Genomic DNA, 13,144 nt, shown 5'->3' with positions numbered 1-13,144 from the left:
TTCATGTAGGGAAAAGTGCCTGAACTAAGATGTGTGTGACAACTATAGGGCAGGCAGAGAGGAGTGAGGAAGGCTCTCCAAGTAAAGAATAGCTTAGGCAAAGGTATTAAGTGGAAGATGGAAGTCTTTCCAAGAGATAGTGACCATTCAAATGTATCTTGTACAAAGGATTTTCACTGGGAGAGTAGAATTTAAGACCAGGAATCTAGGTTATTACTAGACCATGGAGGAACATGAATATTACTGTGTCTGGTTTGTATATTTGCATATTTATTTTCCTAACAGTCTGTATACTTGGAAGTAACATGTTCAACAAAAAGTTTTAAGAAGATTGATTTGGTGGGGGCACACAACATGGATGAGATGGAAACAAGGAGATTGCTCCTTCCTTACCTTGAGTTCGTATAACAATTGGAATGAAGGAGGAGAGTGTCATGGGAAGTGGGACTTGTGAATTTGAGCAGGTCAGTTAACCTTTCTCATCTCTTATGGTTTTTGCATTTCCACAATAGATGTGATACAAAAGTGCTCCCTGCTTGTCTCACTGGGTTCTCGTAAGCACGAAATATAATATACACATAAAAGTGCTTTGTAAACTGTGAAGCTTATACATATTCCGAATGTTATTATTATATTATTATCAACATTTATTGGTAGCTCAGGGAGTTGTAGAATGTTTTACTGGTCATTGAAAGAAAGTATTGGATGTGAAAACATGGTGTCAAGGACTACTTAGTAAGAGACTAAGATAGTGCTTAGTGACTGAGAAAAGTGTTCTAGATTAAATGAAAAAGGAAGTCAAGACTGGGAGCAGTTTTGGAAATAAAAATGTATGAGTTTAGTTTAGTGATGTTGATTGGAGATGATAGTACATCTAAGTGGAGATGGTCAGTTTATTAACATAAAACATGTCCTTGTTTGAGAGCAAGGACATAGAGTTAGATTGAAATCTGGGAATTATGTGAATGGTAGATAATTAAAGCCCTGTGCGATCTTGAGCTCTTAGGGCAGTGGGTATGAAGAGAAGACAGACATTTAAAGGCAAAACCATGCAGATGTTTGCTCCTTTATGTAGTCTTCTTCATATGCTCTGCTCCTTGTTTTGAGGTGGAAAAGAAACTGCTCTTTATAGCTCTCTCTGTTGCCCATTCACCCACTGTTTTTAAAAAATCCTGCCTTGAAACAGCAACACTTCCTTTAACAAAATCTCCTTTCAGAACATCAATCAACAGAATGTGCTTTAATTTTAAAGGGATAAAGTGTTAAAGGAGTTAACTGGCTGCTTATTATGAGCTTCAAAAGAGTAGAGAGAACTTTTTAATCTCTGGATAGATCCTGCTTCCACTTCATTTGTACTGATTTGGAGAGTCTGGTACTAAATTTGTCTGGATAGTGAGAGAGGCTGAGAACCCTTCAGCTGATGTTGTCTTGAGGTTAAGATATATATTGGAGTTCAAATCTCTTGGTCTGTGCCATTGCAGCAGGCCATGTGGTAGGATTGTGCAGGTTGTATCCTGTTGTTAAAACCCTGAATAATCTGACTCTAGTAGTCTTCTCTTCTACGGTTCTATATTCTAACCAAACAAGTCTGTGTATGTTTTCAAAACATGCAATATGCTTTCCCACCTACGTACTTTTGACTAAGAGTTGCCTCAGACTCAATAGCTCCTCTTCACCTTCTCTGGTCATGGAAAACTGCTCTTCCTTCAAGACCACCTTCAATAGTATCTCTCTGTGGAACTTGAAGCAGTCCACCAAGAGAGAAATAATTGTCCTTTTCTTGTTTATCAGAAACATTTAGTATCAGGTATAGGTAAGAGGTCAGACTCCAGAACCAGACTGTAAAGATTTATATACTAACTCTAACTAATTAGCTATATAATTTATTTCATCATTTGTAAATGGGGTTTTATGAAGATAAAATAAAATAAGTAATAGATTTAGCCTGGACCTGACACATAAGTGCTTAATAAATAATGTTTTATGGTGATTATTTTGTCTTGTGAATATAGCAGTGATTTCATTCTTTGTTATTTATAGTTGTTTGTGTTTTGTCTCTACTGTAAGATTGGAGATCTGAGGACCAGGGACTTATGTAGTGATCTTACTCCTCAAGAGACTACAGAGAGTTTAGTGCAGTGCCTCATTTATAGCAGAAACTCAGTAATTGCTTGACGATATGAATTGAGGAATCAATTTAGGGTTGGCATGAAGCAGTGGCATCTGTCTGGTCTGTCTTCAACTAAAATGAAAGCATTTTCAAATTCTTTTTTTTTTTTTTTTTTAGTAGAAATCTCACTCTGTCACCCAGGCTAGAGTACAGTGGCACCCTCACAGCCATAGTGACCTCCACCTATGGGGCTCAGATGATCCTTCCTTCTCAGCCTTCCAAGTAGGTGGAACCACAGGCGCATACTACCACACCCAGCTAATTTTTTGATTTATTGTAGAGATGAGGTCTCAAACCCCTGGATTCAGGTAATCCTCTCACCTCTGCCTAAAATCCAAATATCCAAATTTTAAAAGCTGATTGTGGTGATGCATGCCTTTTGTCCAAGCTGCACGGGAGACTGAGGTGGGAGGATTGCTTGAGCTCAGGAGTTTGAGACCAGCCCGGGCAACACAGCAGGCAGGACACTCCTTTAAAAAAAAAAAAAAATCAAATTTGAATGAATAACATTTTATTTTCTTTCACTGTACACCCTCTGTCTTAACAAATACCATGGCATACACACTTTAATCATGTAACTCTGGCACCTTCTGTCTTAATAAATATCATGGCATACATATTTTAATCATGTAACATATATTCCTTACTGCTTTTACATAAGGAATGTGCTTATACCTAAGTGATAACTTTTAAAAAAGGAATTAGTACTAAAAATCATGTCCAGAAATGATAGGTGAGTCATTTTTTTTTCATTAAACATGGGTAAGAGTTTCTAAAATCATGAAAATTGATTGATGTCATTATATGTTAATGCTCCCACACTATCTCTATTTTATAATGAAAATGGAAAATCTTTTGGTACATAGGCTCTCATTTTTCCACAAAATAATATTTAATTGACCCTTGAACAACGTGGAAGTTATGGATGCTGACCCTTGTGCAATAGAAAATCCACATTATAATTTTTTTTACTCCCCAGAACTTAACTACTAGTAACTTACTGTTGACCAGAAGCCTTACTGAGGAAAAAACAAAAAACCAGATTAACACATATTTTGTATGTTATATGTATTATGTATGGCATTCTTAGAATAAAGTAATATAGAAGAAAGAAAATGTTAAGAAAATCATGAGAAAGAGAAAATATATTTATTTTAAGTGAAGTAGATCATCATAAAGGTCTTTATCATCATCTTCACGCTGAGTAGGTTAAGGAGGAGGTGGAGGAAGAAGAGTGTTTGGCCTTGATGTCTGAGGGGTGGCAGAGGCAGATGAAAATCTACATATAAATAGACCTTCCAATTCAAACCTTGTTCAAAAGTCAGCTGTAGATGCTAGTTAAGTACGACTTAGGTATTCACAAAAAATACTTTTCTAGTGGAAATTCAAGTAGAGCCAACAACCCAGTTCTAGATAATGATGAGAAGGGACAGCATGAATATTAGGCTACCAAACAATTGCTTGTCATTTCTAAATTGTGCTGTGACCTTTTCCACTCCTTGCCTTAGAAAATGTTTTCTCTGCCTTGAATATGCTTTTCCTCTTTCTTTGCCTGGTTATCCTCTCAATCTGCCTATATGAAAGCCCTTAGTGCTCTTCTACATTGTACTATGAGTTCCTCTCAATAATTACCATCTCTCTAGCCCCAACTTTAAAAGTGCTTAGGTGCTCCAAAAGTTTAGAGAATGAATGAGGTTATGACTAATATAGGAACACACAAGTGGTTGAAAATCCAGATTTTTTGACAAGAATGATAGGCTAGCAACTTTCTTCTCCACAACCATTTGCCAGCTGTGGTTTTTGTTTTGTAAAAAGATGTGCATAGGTTATATGCAAATACTATGCCATTTTATATGGGACTTGAGCAACCTCAGATTTTGTTATTCACAGGGGGCCCTGCAGCCAGTCCCATGGATACTGAGAGACGACTGTATTTAAATGTAAATAAATTAAAATTTAATTCCTTAATCACAGTAGCCATTTTTAATGATCTCAACAGCTATACGTGGCAAGTGGCTACCATATTGAAAGTGTGGATCTAGAACACAGGTGCCCCTAGCCTTCATGGCAGCTGAACTCTGCTTTGTGTCTGTATGGGGCCTTGGGTAAGAGGGAGTCCTATCCTTTGTCTGTGCTGGGGTACGGAATAGGAAGGAGGGTTTCTCTCTGTCAGTGGTAGGTAGTTTTTGCCATATGTCAAAATAGTATATGGCCCATGGCCCTGGGCTGAAGCTTATTACCTGTGCCTGCTACCAAGGGATGGTGTGAAGGGTCCTAGGAACAAATGCCCTGTAACATATTGGTAAATAGTAAAGCTTCAGTGTTTTTTCCATTAAAACTCAGGTGAGCAGGAGAATTTAAGAGAATATTTGGAGCTTGTGGAGGTACCACAGGTTTACATATAAACATTTTCCAAGATAAAGGTAAATATTACGTACTCAAAAGATTTTTTTTTTAAGAACTCAACTTTGTTTCCCTAAATAACGACTGATTTGCGTCCATCCCCAAGCATACTTATCTGCCTGATGGAGGAAATAACCTGGACTACCTTAATTAAAATAGTTTCAGTACATCCCTGTGTTTATATTTAATGACTTACTAATAAGTGAGTTGCATCTTCTTTACTTCGAATTAAAACAGTTTATTTTGTCATGTTACCTTAAGGCAGTCTCTTCCCTCTGTCACCTATTGTTGCAATGTAGAAATAAGGGGTATTATCAGATCTTTTCATTTATTAGAAATAACTAATTTTTTGGATGCCTGCACATTGTTATAAATTCCCATTCATTTCTTTCATCATCTCTCTTCTTCAAATTAAAAAATAAATGATTCTGAGTATAGTTGGGAGTTAACAAATGAAAATACAATTTTATTTTCATATTTTCTCTGACAGTTACTGTTTGGTCAATGTTTGTTTTTGTGGTTTTAGTTGAAAAGATCACATCACTAGGATCATTATCAAATCTAAGACATTTTAACAGGGGAAGAAGTTATTAAAACACTGAGAATATGCATTAGAGTGTAATCTTTTTGAGGGCAGGGATTGTGTTTTACATCCATTCCCACAAGCATAGCACAATGCCAGGGCCCTAGAAGGTAACCAATAAACATTTGTTTCACAGTAATTTATTAGGTAAGTAAAATAGAATTCCTGCTTTTTTTGAAATAAGTAAATTGAACATTTAAAAAGGGAAAATTGTTTTGGTTTTGTAATAGAACCACCAAGTTAGAGTTGTATTATACTGACCACTTTTTTTGACTTTTGAAGCAAAAATGCGAATTTAAACTAGTTTACTCTGGGACATGGTCCTTGGAGAAAAGGCAAAAAGATCATTTGATTTCTGCAGCATATATTTTACCAAGATTTTAGACTATGCTTTGCTTTCTCTTTTCTACCCTGCAAACCCAGTACTATGAGTTCTTTGAGTCTGCTCTGGCTCTTAAGCTTGAGTTGAAAAACTCAAAATGGTGCAATTCCACATTTGTGTTTTACAGTTTCTTCTGGGCCCTCCTGGCCTTGGCAATCCCTTCCTTTTTCCTTGTAGTTAGCTCTATCATTCATCTAATCCAGTGTTTTCAAACTTTTCCAGTTCTTCTCTGGTTCACCTTATACCCCCTACTTCCTACTCAATTATCTCCTCTCCTTTACAAGGGAAATTAGGGACAGTAGACTGGACTTCTGATGGACTTTCTGTCCTCGTATGTCTAAATGTGTCTCTGTGTTCATTCTGCCTTGGTCTCTCAGCCTCCTTCTGTGCAGTCTCCAAGGAGGAGGTCTTTTGTAGTTCCCCACTAATCCTTCCACCTGTGTGCTTGATCACGTTCTTCCTGCTTCCTCTGAGACTTAATTCTGTCAGTTACTCCCTTTCCTGTGTTTTTATCCTTTTCATCCTTATTGGCCCCTAGAAAATATGCTCAAGTTTCTGCTTTTATTTATTTTACTTAACAAAAGCCTTCTCCAGCTCTTCCTTCTTTCATTGCCAGGTTTCTACCCAGAGTAGACTATGTTTGCTGCATCCACTTCACAGATTAGCTGGAACTGCCCATACAGAAGTCATTTTCTACAACTTAAATTGCTGTCTTACATGCTCCTCCATCATCCAGCTTCAAGCCCTCCCCAGGACCACCATGGATGTTTTTTGACTCATCTCTCTACCCTCAGTCTTTCCTTTTCCAGTTTAGCTTTCTCATCACTGCAGGGTGATCTTTTAAAATACGAATATGATTATATTGTGTCTCTGTTCTTCAAAATCCTTCAGAGAACCAACCTTGCCTAAAAGGTAAAAATTCAAACTCCACAGAAGCGGATATAAGGCCACTAATGATTTGACCTCTGGCTTTCCAGTCTTGTCTACTACTGGTCTGTTATTGAGTCCCACCTGTAGTTCCAAAATTAATATGCTGTTTCACACTTCTGAGTTTTTTATCTCCTGTGTCCTCTGGTGGAGTAACATTTCCTTGTGTCCCTAGCAATCTCCTGTTTAACCTTTAAAGACCATGGTCAAGCATCCTCACCAGACTTTACCTGACTTCTCTTCCCTCCCTTCCCTATCACTATTATACTACCGTGGCAAGTTGACCATGAGAGAGAGAGAGAGAGAGAGAGAGAGGTTTTACTGTATAGTTTGTAGATACTGCCATTATTTGTTATACAATTTATTGTAGATATTTGTCTTTAATGCTTGCCTCCCTTTCCAGACAGATCTTCTTGTGAATGAGTCATTTTACTAATCTTGGCATCTGCCACACCTAGCATAGTGCTTTGCATCTAGTAGGGACTTCATAAATGTTTGTAGAATGAGTTAATTTTAACAAATAAATTTAATGTTACCTCTGTGGGCTCAGTATTATAGTTTTAAATTTTGATTATAAGTTTTAGATGGTATGTCTTCAATATCACTGAATTTAATACTGGCTGGTGTTTCATAGTTTCAGGGAGCTCTAAAGAGCCAGGAAGATGAGTTTGTAGCTAGTGACTGAATATGATAATCTATCTGAATATTTTGGTCTTTTATTCATATTGTTGCAGTGTATCCTACTGGCTTATCCATGCATTCCTTTTCTGTTGTACTAAACTGAGAAAAGAATTCATGAAATTTATGATCATTTTTCTCCTGGCTCTTAATCTCCCTCTCCTTCACCTCCATTTAGCTGCCAGAGAACATCTAAAATGTAAATCTGACTATTTTCTTCTCATGACCCTTCAAATCTTCCTTTCCATTCACCTATATTCTAGTCACTTTAATAATAATCTCCCACTTTACCAGGTTTAAAATTTTGTTCTTGGTTAGACTTCTTTTGAAAATTTGCAGTCACTAACAGAACTGTTCTGCCTCCCTCTTGCACCTGCAGCTGATAATGGTCACTACTCTCTACTCCAAGCATATCGTTCAGGAGGATAAACAAAACAGCACATTGGTAATGTTTATGTTAAATGAGTCAGAGTCTTCTCCAAGCATCTGCTGCACAGGCGCAGAAACAGATAAGTTGTTACAGCTATTGGCTGCCAAGGGAACAGAAGGGTTGCCACAACAAAGTCGGCAAACAGCCCCCAAAAGTCTCTAAGAAGTGTAAACTCATTCTACTGGAAAAGCAAAATCAGTAAAAGACTATACATTATTGATGCTTGACCTTGGCTCTTTGTTCCCCATATCCCTATGTAGAGATTGGACCATCTTTAGAAGAGTACATTTGAGATTTATTCACCTTTTGAAGGAAAGTGTGTTTGAAAGCTCCCTGGTCTCTGGAAAGTTGCTTTGTAGTCTAGTTGGATTGTGCTCCCCTTGGAAGCTTGGTCTTTTGACTGACTTTGGTAAGGTTGGCTCCAAGGAAACCCAGCATCCTCTTTTCCCTGGCGCCACTGGGCCCGCCACCGTCTCCCCGCCCTTCCTCACCCTCCCTTCCCTACCACCTCTCTATCCCTCACTTGAACTGGTTGCCAGGGTTCACAGACAGCTGGGCAGAGAGTGGCTAAATCTGCCCAGCTGCCCGGGAAGCTTGGCGGCCAGGCTGAGGGAAGGAAGCATCGGCTCTCTTTGAAGGTCGGCTGCCAGTGAATCTCAGGCAGCTGGACTTCAAAGGGGGGGACCGCCGGGCTTTCCCTCCTGTCTAGGCAGGTCATTCCACGGCACTGTGCTTCCGGTGTTGGCGTGGTGGCTTTCAAGTTCCTCTTCAATTAAAGAGCTGAATTGGGAGCTGCACTTGTGTTCACACTTGTGTTTCTTATGTGATATAGACAGCCTAAGACCCCAATCCCCGTTACCCCAAACTTAAGAGTTAAAGATAGAGGAGAAAAGGTAATATCATATAAAGGGCAGCTAAGGAGATCCTCTGCAGTGAGTAGGATTTCCTTATTGCCTATTTGTAAATGTGCTATTTACCAAGTTTTAAATTACTCCAGGGACTCTTGGTGTGATCTTCTTGAATAAAGGCTTATCAGCCTATGCTTATGGGCTGACTTTAGCTAGTGGCCAGGAATTAGGTGTAGCAATGGGTGATAGTTTTACTTGTTTCCAGAAACTGGTGTGGCACTCACCCACTATCCCCATTTGACTTTCTGTGCTTTTCATACTCAAATTCTTACCCAAATTCAATTGGTGGAGGGAGAGGGCTGGGCTAGTAAGAACAGGGGTGATGCACAAACAGAATCCAGACCCGTTTGGACTGCAAATGGGGGTTGGAGCAAAGGGAGATTGATGTCAAAAGAACCATGAGTAGTATGTACCTCGTGTAAAGGTGGTTAAGAGCGCAGGCCCTGGGAACAGGCTGCCTGGGTTCCAATCCTGGCTTCATTACTTAATGGCCACTTGACTTAGAGCAACTAACTTTACTTTTCAGCATCCCATACCCTCCCTGGAAAGTAGGGATAGCAATAGTATTTATTTTATAGGACTGTTGAGAATATCCAAAGGGCTCATAGATACTGTGCACTTGGGTTGGTACTAGCCCATAGTAAGTGCATAATAAATGTTAGCTATTATTATGTGCCAGCTCCCATTGAATGGGACTAGAAGAAGATAACAAATGACTGGTTTGTGATTTTTATTGCCTTTGTGTGGATAAAAGACTGCTAGCATCTGCCTTATATTGAATTTGGAATAGAATCTTTTGAAAAATCTTAAATAGTGTAAAAAAAGGTAATATGTAATTTGAAGGACTAAAAAGTTATTTCAAGTTATCTATCCTTCTCCTTGTACCACCCTCCTTGTGTGATTCATTGAAGGCCATTACTGTAATAATCTACCATACACACCCGGAAGAAGACATGTTATAAAGCAGCTTAGTATAAAGAGGCATTTTGCCAAAGAGTACAGATTCTACAGTTAGAATCAGGGTTTGGCTTTTTGCTCTATTTCTAGTCATATGTTTTGAGTAAGTTATCTCACTCAGCCTTAGTTTTCTTGTTTGTGAACTGAGATAATTAAGCATACCCCAGGAGGCTTCTTTTCATGATGAAATTAGGAAATGCAAGTTTTACTGCACCTGTTCAATAAATATAGCTGCTGTTATTGTTTGTATTATCATTACTATTATTATTGCCACCACTTTTAGTGTTACAACTTAAAATTGTTATTGAATCACAAAGAAGCCTTTAATGTAGCTTATAATGGTTTGACAAATAAAGATCCTTTCCTAAGGATTTAGTTCTTTCTAAATCAGATGTAAGCTAGTTGTGGGCCAAATTCAGTCTGCCTCCTCTTTTTGTAAGTAAAGTTTTATTGCATCACATAGCCTTATTTATTTGTTTATGTATTATCTATGATTGCTTTCATGTTATAAAATCAGAAGTGAATACTTGCAACAGTCTATATGGTTCTCAAAGCCAAAAATATTTACTATTTGATGCTTTCCAGAAGAAGTTTGCCAATCCTTGCTCTAGATACCTAGTTAAGGTCTAGAGAATGTTAGTTCAATCCATGCTAGTATGCACTACATAAAAAAATGGTTTCATAGTCAAATAAGTTTTGGAAATGTTAGAGAAGTTGATTTATTCTAGGACTACTGCTAAAAAGGCTCTGGCTTTTAATATGCTGAAGTATATTGTGAATCTTCAAGACAAGGCCATGGTATGCAAATAAACTCTAGTTTCCCAGGCTTACTTAGCTATAGCCCCCTAACATGATGATGCTACAAAAAACATTCTCTGGGAAACCTTGTTCTTAGGCTGTCTTTCTGGAAGGACTTTCTTTTTATATCATTCCTCTTGGTGATTTAGGTGATATCCTCATTTGGAGACCTATAGAATATCATATGAGATTCCGTGTTAGTTACCTCATTTTTTCCCCAATTAAAAATTATATTTTTTCATCAACAAGGGTATCTGCATGATCAGTGTTTATATACCTGACCCTGAATTGTACCCCACATCTTTATAATAAATAAATAAATTTTTAAAAAATTATATTTTACTTAAAATAACAGTAAAACATACCAGATATTTAAATAGTCTAATCAGATAATGTCCCCATCTTTAAATGCTTCTGTATGATGCCTCGAGATTAAAAATTAGAGTCTCAAAGTCCATGAAAGGCAGAATGTTTCATTTCATGCCTTCTTGAAATTCCAAAGGATGGGTCTTCTGTAGGGCTTAATTTTTTTCACATCCAGTTTCCTGAAGCATAAATTTAAAGTGCCTAACTGGTATACCAGCTGATCTCAGCTAGGGTTTATAAGAAGAGAGATTAATGTGAAGGTAACTTGTGCCTTAGCCATAAGGGGTTTGTTTTATAAAGTAAACACCTTGAATTTCAAGTTGCAAGCACATGAGGAGCCAGAAGATTCCAGAGCAGTGGCGTCATATTCTGCCTGTGACTCACACATCTCAGTGACTGAACGTTCTCCCGCGGCTGCAGCTTCCAGCTGGTCATCAGTCAGAGCCCTAGGTAGTCACACATTGCAGTCACCTGGTTTGAGATGACCAAACAGGCATATAATTGCGACATAGGCCAGTTATGAATGAAGGCTGGGTTATCTCTTTGCCAAACACAGATTCAAAAATAAATGCTAAGTCATAGCTGTTTTCTGAAATCCCAGTGGTTGCAACAATGAACCTGGGCTGAAAGTGGAGAACACTGCTGGGAAGTTCAGCCCTGGTCATAAATGCATACTTTCTTTCTCTCATTTGTGAGCCCCCTCATTAATGGCACAGACCATTCTTAGTCATTTTGGTGCCCTCCACAATGCCCGGCTTGTAATTCATGCAGTCAGTGTACTATGAAAAAATATGAGGTCATACATGTTTTCCTCCTTTCTCAACTTGCAAATTATTTCAAGAAAATTCTATGTCTTCTCATTTATATATACACCCATGTTGTATATATAATAGGTCCTCAGTAAATGTGACTGACATTATAATTGTGGATTCTAAAAATTTCATTATCTCCTTGTTATATTATAGGGATGATAAATGGACTTTTCAGAAATTGTTGTCAAATCTCACCATCTTTTATCTTTAAATTGTTTCTTTAAAAGGAAGTAAAGGATAGAAGGAGGGAAGGGAAAAATATCTTGGCCTGGAACATAATTATCTTTTTAAAAAATGTTAGAAACTTGGAAATTTGTCATCTTACCATGAAACATACTGTTTTCTTGAAAAGTACTCAGAAGTTCAGAGCTTCATTTGCTGTATTTATTAGATATATTCCTCTTGTAAGTATCATGATATGTTATATGTAACATATCATACAGTACTCTAAGACTCTCACTGGGGTTGAGATGATGAACCTGGGAAAAAAACAATCTGAGGCAGACCTGCTTGAAAGGAAGGATGAAAAATGTGGGGAAACAGTTAATCTAGTATAAAGAAAAGCAACTTAAGCACAATCCTTCCCTTCTGTGTCTTCTAAGAATGAGGTATTCCAAGCATTCTCTTCTCTCATTTATGTATTTATACATTACCTGCTGGTATCATTGTCTTAACGTCTGTATTAGTTTATTTCGTATTGCTATAAAGCAATACCTGAGACTGGGTAACTATTATAAAGAGATTTATTTGGTTCATGGATTTGCAGTTCTGCAAGAAGCATGGCACCAGCACTGCTTCTGGTGAGGCCCTCAGGAAGCTTTTACTTATGGCAGAAGGCAAGGGGAGCCAGCATATCACATGGCAAAAAAAGTGAACAAGAGAGAGAGAGAGAACAGAGGTCCCAGACTTTTTTCAAAAACAGCATCTCCTAGCTGGGCTCGGTGGCTCAGCCTGTAATCCTGCGCCTTTGGGAGGCTGAGGTGAGTGGATTGCCTGAGCCCGCGGGTTCGTGACCCGCCTGGGCAGGTGAGACCTCATCTCTACAATAAATCAAAAAATTAGCCGGGCGTGGTAGCGCACACCTGTAATTCCGGCTACTCGGAAGGCTGAGGCGGAAGGATCACCGGAGCCCAGCAGGTCGAGGCTGTGGTGGCCGGGAGCAGCCACTGCACTCCAGTCTGGGCGACAGAGTGAGACTCCAACTCAAAAAAAACCCAAAAAACTAAAACTAAAACAACATCTCCTGTGAAGTAATACAGTAGGAATTCACATCTTGCTTTGGGGAGGTCACCAAGCCATTTATAAGGGATCCACCTTCATGACCCAAACACTTCCCACTCAACCCCACATCCAATATTGGATTTCAGATTTCAATGTGAGGTTTGGAGGGGACAAATAATCCAAACTATATACATGTCAAAAGAATATACAGAAGTGACTACAACTTGTTAGAAAACTGACTGCAACTTCCTATGGACAATGGTTATCTGAAGCTAACTATGCAAGTGTTAAGAAATATTACTAGAGAAAATTCTTACTCTGAGAGGCAAGTAAAAAAAAAGAGCAGGAGGGGAGTATAATCATTATATAAACTTTAAGACATGGTAAGTTTGAATAAATTTGAATGACAGGGTCACAGGACTAGTTTATGATAGATTATCTGGTAAAATGTTTTTTTTTTTTGAGTTGGAGTCTCACTGTCACCCAGACTGGAGTGCAGTGGCCGCTGC

The 13,144-nt window shown here is 38.3% G+C and overlaps 1 protein-coding gene across 1 annotated transcript in view; it reads left to right on the top strand.

The window, feature by feature from the left end:
- Positions 1 to 416: 416 nt before the first annotated feature.
- Positions 417 to 13,144, top strand: part of WDR70 (WD repeat domain 70) — a 71,401-nt gene continuing 58,673 nt past the window's right edge. Inside the window, exon 1 of the mRNA XM_008070146.2 lies at positions 417 to 464. Within this exon, the coding sequence (XP_008068337.2) occupies positions 417 to 464 (48 nt within the window). The remainder of the gene's footprint in view (positions 465 to 13,144) is intronic.

Source organism: Carlito syrichta, unplaced genomic scaffold, assembly GCF_000164805.1.
Source record: "Carlito syrichta isolate Samal-C Ts95f unplaced genomic scaffold, Tarsius_syrichta-2.0.1 Scaffold313120, whole genome shotgun sequence".
NCBI classification, from domain to species: Eukaryota; Metazoa; Chordata; class Mammalia; order Primates; family Tarsiidae; genus Carlito; species Carlito syrichta.
The sequence above is the reverse complement of the archived record's forward strand: the minus strand, read 5'-3'. Positions and strand labels throughout refer to the sequence as shown.